Raw genomic sequence first — 5,840 nt, forward strand, 5'->3', positions numbered from 1 at the left:
TTTATGGTCAAGAACGAGCAATGAAAACAAAATCAAAGATACTAATATATGGTCTGCCTTTGTGCGCATTATTTAAGGTAGCAGATGAAAATATACTATATTGCTTCAAAATTGTTTATTTTTGAGCTCTCAATCATGAAAATTTGTCCGTTCAATTTTGGCCCATTTGGAATGCAGCCAAAGCGGAGCTCAGGGGTAAGTGTTTCGGGGTGTGTCTGGTTGCTACATTGGGATTGCATCCTATTAAAGATACGAAGGCACGCCGAATCGGCGGCCTTCTAGGATGTCCACGTAAGTCTTTTTTATTTGGTGCGTTTCATTGAAATTCCACGGCTCAGATGAGACGTGTCACAACCGACCTTCATCCGTGCATTCCGCAGTAGATAGATGAAGCAACTGCACGCATTAAATGAAGTACATCTTCTTTTGATTATACGCGACACGTAAATGGACGTTGGCGCGTAGCATGGACGGTGGATTCTCGACATGCTGATCGGTGCTAACTAGGCGGTCGGCACGCATCCGAATACACGTGCATCCATGCTGCCGGGACTGGCTTGCTTCGCAGAGCTGGGCTCCATCTCGGTCCTCTCATGTAAAATGGTGCTCTTCCTCTTTCTCTCTCGTGTAAATGGCAGGCGGCAGCAGCTCCGCTCCTCCCCTCCTCTCTCTCTCCTCTCCGCGCTCTCGCTCTGTCCCTCGCTCCTCGTCGCGACCGCCGAGGCTCCCCGCACCCTGTGCGCGGCGCAGCGGGGTCCCCCGGCACTGCGCCATGGTGCGCCGTCCAACGCCGGTGGCCGCGGCCGCGGCCGCATCCGAGCCCCTGCTCTCCCCCGGCGCTGCCTCGTCCCGCCGGTCCGCGTGTGGTCGACGAAACCCTAGCTGCCTCTTCCTCGCCGTCGGCGGCGGCGGCGACGAAACTAGGCGCCTGGATCTGGCGGTACCTCACCCTCTTCCTCTCCTACCCCGACGCGGGCCGCCCCCGGAGCGGCGGCAGGCGTCCTCTTCTTCTCCTCCCCCGACGCTAGCGGCTCCGGAGCGGCGACGGGACACCCGGCCATGTCAGGCCCCTACGCGGGCGGCGCACCGCCGTGGGTGGCCCCTGGAGCGACGGCCCCAGCACGGTTGCCCCCTGCGCCACGCCTGGGCATAGGACCGGCGCTGGGCAGCGGCGGCGGCTTTGTCCGCGGTGGCGGCGGCCGCGTGCAGCCGGCTGTGGCAGCTGCCCGGTTCTCCCTGCTCCGCACGCCTCAACGCACTGCTCTCGACTTCTCCCTCCCTTGCCGTAGTTGTTCGTACTCCGCCCTCGTCTGTCGGAGTCTGTCGCTGTCTTTGCCGCGTTCACCCTCGTCGCCGCCCCTCTTCCACCCGCAGGTGAGTCTTCTTCTACTCTCCCTCCCTCCCCCTCTATCGCATCTGTCTCCCTCAAATGGTTGTGGGCTTGGTGGGCGTCGATTGCGCGGCGAGTAGGCGACGCTGCGAGCGCGGACAAGCGCGTCGTGGAGCAGCGGCGAGGCGGTGGGCGCGAGTAGCGAGGTGATGAGGTGGAGCGAGGTGGTCTGCGCGTGCGCCCGACGGCGCGCGGAGGTGACGACGGCGTCGAGGGCCGTGACGGCGGCCAGGGCAAGACACTGCCGCGCGGCGGGCACTGGCGTCGGCATGGCTGGGATTGGGTTTGGGATTAGATTTTACTGGGCATGTGGGCCAAGTGTAAAAATGAGTGGATTAGTTTATTGTTCGAGGTTCAGTGTTTCATTTTTCCCTGATTGTTTATTCCTGGTGTTGATGATTGCTATCCGTGTTGTGAATCTGTCTTCTTCAGAGCAACCTAGGAGGCATCTCTTTCAGACTTCAGAGTGGTTGGAGTGTTTTTGTTTGTTCCAAAAGGTTTGTTGCTGGAGACGCCTTCATTCCCCTCAGGTCTGCTGTGATTCCTACCTACCTACCATGAAAGCAATTCCCGATCTGTGGTTCAATTTTGCTATTTTTTTTAGTATTTGTTTTGTTGAAGTTCAGGTTAAGTTTATTGTTTCCTATTTTCATTTGAAGTTCAGTTGAAGTGCAGTAGAATTTATTTTTCAGTTTTACTTTAGGTTCGATTCAATTTTAGAGTTTAGTTTGTCCATCAAACAAATCTTTGTTTGACCATTAGATGATCTGCAGTTTGGCCATTCAGACAGATGTTTCATAGTTTTAGATTTTACGGTCTTGCATCATTTTAGGCTTGCATCTCACCACGCTGCCTACTCATGGATAGCTCTGATAACTGCTGCCTTCAGTATGGTTACATTTTTTCCTCTAGTGCTCAGTGCAGCAGCAACCTGATAGTAGACACTGCCCAGCTTCATGTTCTTTTCATCAATTTCTAGAAGGAGAAGGGGCTGCAGCTCATTTTGGTTTTTTTCCTGTGCAGGTAAAGCAGGTTAGCAGCACGCAAATCTTGTGGTATGTGCATGTCCTTTTCATGATCTAGAGAAGCAATTTCAACTTATCTAATACATTTTTTTTTTGCTTCAAGTACAGTTCTCAGTTCAGGTCACCATGTGTCTTGGGTCTTATGTGCTGGATCTTTTTTAAGCTAAGCTAGGGAGCTTGAGTGCTTCATGGCTTTCAGAATGAAATGAAGGACAGTCTTGTTAGATTGTTTTTTTGCTGGATCATTCTTTAATATTGTGTTAGTGATTTCTGGCTCTTTGATCTATAAATAGTTAGCTTGTTTCCAACTAAACGAAAAAGGCGGATGCCTTGCAATTCTTCCCAAAAAAAACTTTTTGTTTAAGGTTAAGTGTTCCAAATTTTGGCGTGCTTAACCAAATTATTGTTATCTACATTCTTTTAGAAAATGAATCAGCATAAGAAGGTTGCCCAAGAAATCAATGGAATTTGTAATGATCAAGAGAAGAGCGTACCCAGTGCAGAGAGCTCCCGCTTTGTAATGATCAAGAGAAGGTTTGTTTTTTATATCCTCATGTATTTGTTGATTTTAGGCAGTGTTTAACATTATATATTTGTACAAAATAGGCCCATGGTGAATCAACTGGATTCAGGGAGAAGCTTAACATGTACTTTGGTGAACATTTGCCTGCAAATGTAAAATATTTTCGTTCTTTTTTCTTTATCAGTTATCTTTTTTACTTGAGTATTTCTTTATTTGTCAATTTTTTTTGTATACCCTTTTGTTTAGGTGATCGATGAGTTATGCAAGCTTGTGCAGGAGAATTCATATGGCAAGTGCAGTTTATGTATGATGCCTATTGACGGTGGACTGAAATTTCTGTTTATGATATAGAGACTACTCTATTGTACCTGGTTAGTGCACAATGAAATCCAGTAGGCTTCTTGCTCAAAGTTTTTCAAGGGCTTCATGCTCAATAGTTCTTTTTCTGGGCACTGGAATCTGAATTTTTTGATGAAAACTAAAATTATTATCTACTGCGCTAGCCTTAAATGACTGTACTTTGTACTACTGCTTCTTGTTTCTCAAATGTCCATGTTTATCTCATCTTTCAGATTACAAACAAGAGGGACCTCTGGTGCTGATGCTTGATAAGAGGACAGTAGTGTTTGGTAGGTTTCCTTCTGCTGCTTGCTGCTACTATCTAGTTCCCACATTGTCTTTTTATGCAGACTTGTAGATAACACATGGAGATGCATATTTTCAATACATCACCTTTTTGTTGGACGGGAGGTATGTCTATCCTCCATGGTAACAAAAAATATGTTATATCACTTCCTAACATGCTCTTCTGTGTCAAAGAGTTGGGAAATCCATAAAATATACCCTCATTACTCCATATGATCTCTTGTACTCTGTATTCGTTGTTCTAGATTCGTGCAGTCAACCTTCTAGAAGCCATAATTACAGATAAAAGGGTTTCTCAGTTTTCACGTAAAAATGGTATTTTGTACGCTTGCCATAAAAGTACTTTGGCATTGTTATGCTTCAATGGTTTTTGTTAACTACAATAAGGAAACTAATAATCGAAAGTTGTTATTGTTAAGCTAAATTTCTTCTATGTCTTAATGAATTGTGTAAATGATTGCCCTCCATGATGGTGTCCGTACATCACTTGTGAAATACTATACCATGTCAAATATAATGCAACAGTTTGGTTTATTCTCTTTCTAGAATACTGATAAATTTGTTTCTTCTCATTCCCTTTATTATAGGGGAAATACGTTACTAGCCGAAATCTCCGTGACAGGTTGTATCGCGAGCTCGAAAGGAATTTGGCTATGAAAGTAGAAGATGGGGAAACTACTGGCAGAGGCACACTGCATCTCACAATATTGATAGAGAATATGTCAGAGCTTAAATTTGGTAGTTTCATTAATTCAGTGACTTTTGGTTGTCTTAAGAACAATGTGAGCTTTGCAAGAGGAGAGAAGGATATGAATTTATGATTGGACCTCCAAAGGTCATAAACAAGACAGTGGATGGAAAACTACTAGAGCCTTATGAGGTAGGTCTATACAGTCTCTTCTCTTTGGAAAGAGAATTATTTCTTACTTTATTAGGGATGTCTTGGATATAACTTGCAATGTATAGCTATGTTTTTTGTTGGCAGTGCCTCGCAATTGCACGGAAACTACCTGATACAAGTGATGAAGCTATTTTAAAATCTTATGGTTTGGTCAGGTGCATGTCGCTTTCTGCAGGGACTCGTGGCCATCACATCACCTCAACTCGCTCCTATATACGCAGAGCATATTTCATCTTATTATATTATTTTTACTATTTTAGTTTAGATGTAGATTCGATCTACATTTGGTGTAAATTATTTGTTCATAACTGGAAATGGCCAGAATTACTTCGAATAGTTATCTGTTTTTTTTTTGCCTTGCCTGTGTTTAATTTTGGTTGAATCCGTATGCCTACTATGTAATCTTGCTTTGATGGTCTGCTAATGTGCCTTTCATAGAACCTATCTATCAAAACTGTCAATTCTACAAAAGACTCCAGCTCTGTTCTCGTGACTTGTTGGATTACGAACCTTTCATCCATCGTCTTTGCAAAGTAAACATTGCTTTTTCCACCCTGCGCATTCCATCTCTTGCAGCGACTTAGAGAACGTATGTGATCAATATCTTTGGGGCAGCATTTCTTTCTAAGCGCAGAAAAATGCTTTTCAAAATAGCAGATCACATAGAACTTTGTTTTATCTGGAGAAATCGGTGAGTCATCATCAAAGGAAAACTTAAAATGAGTTCCTTTCGAATGCAAATGGTCTTGTTGAGAGGGTGAGGCCGCCTCAAGTCTATGGCTGCTGATCTCAGTAGTATTTGGCAGATGAGAAAAACTACTAGAATTCAGTCTGTGTGTTACTTGTTGTACATATTCTTCTGATGTCATGGCATATGATATAATACTGGTGGGCTCATCATCATATACTGCCACGACAACATCTTCATATCCAATTTGGGGTAATAGTAACCGTGCCCCATCATCGATCATATTTGAAGCAGATGAGATATATGTGGGTGTGCGTGCAAGAACAACATTTAATTTCTCTATCACCCCAGAAGACCTTTGAGAACAGGCCCTTCATATATTTGCCATTGGGTCCTTCAGGATGCTTGTCATACCCCCAAAGTACTCAGCATATTTGAATGATGGTACATGCAAAGAAGCTAGAGCTAATCCAGTTCGTTCTCTCTGCCGTAACCCCAGTGTAGAATTAAACGAGTGAATTCTAACAGGGATTACTATATTGGTGTAGTTTGGACTGTCCAAATTAAAGGATACATTGTCATCAGTTTTGGTGAAAGCTTATGGAAGATCATGCTGCAAATCACAAGACCCAGTCCATGCCAAATCGATATTATCAGAAAAAATCGAT

The 5,840-nt window shown here is 44.5% G+C and overlaps 1 protein-coding gene across 8 annotated transcripts; it reads left to right on the forward strand.

Moving 5' to 3' along the window:
• Nucleotides 1-580: 580 nt before the first annotated feature.
• Nucleotides 581-5,239, forward strand: LOC136533723 (uncharacterized). Of its 8 annotated transcripts, none has more exons than XR_010778534.1 (8): nt 581-1,374; nt 1,823-1,920; nt 2,414-2,949; nt 3,022-3,090; nt 3,185-3,309; nt 3,511-3,688; nt 4,171-4,463; nt 4,550-5,238. XR_010778534.1 is itself a non-coding variant. In XM_066526261.1 (8 exons), the coding sequence occupies exons 1-3, from the start codon at nt 1,060-1,062 to the stop codon at nt 2,415-2,417; spliced, it is 417 nt and encodes a 138-aa protein (XP_066382358.1). In that variant the 5' UTR covers nt 581-1,059; the 3' UTR covers nt 2,418-2,445; nt 2,840-2,949; nt 3,022-3,090; nt 3,185-3,309; nt 3,511-4,463; nt 4,550-5,229. The 8 variants fall into 8 exon arrangements, 3 of the variants coding, with proteins under 3 accessions (XP_066382358.1, XP_066382357.1, XP_066382356.1); XR_010778536.1 differs by having other exon boundaries at nt 4,206-4,463; XR_010778532.1 differs by having other exon boundaries at nt 2,414-2,674; nt 2,840-2,949; nt 3,511-4,463.
• Nucleotides 5,240-5,840: the final 601 nt, after the last annotated feature.

This window comes from Miscanthus floridulus, unplaced genomic scaffold (assembly GCF_019320115.1).
Source record: "Miscanthus floridulus cultivar M001 unplaced genomic scaffold, ASM1932011v1 os_1142_1_2, whole genome shotgun sequence".
NCBI lineage: Eukaryota > Viridiplantae > Streptophyta > Magnoliopsida > Poales > Poaceae > Miscanthus > Miscanthus floridulus.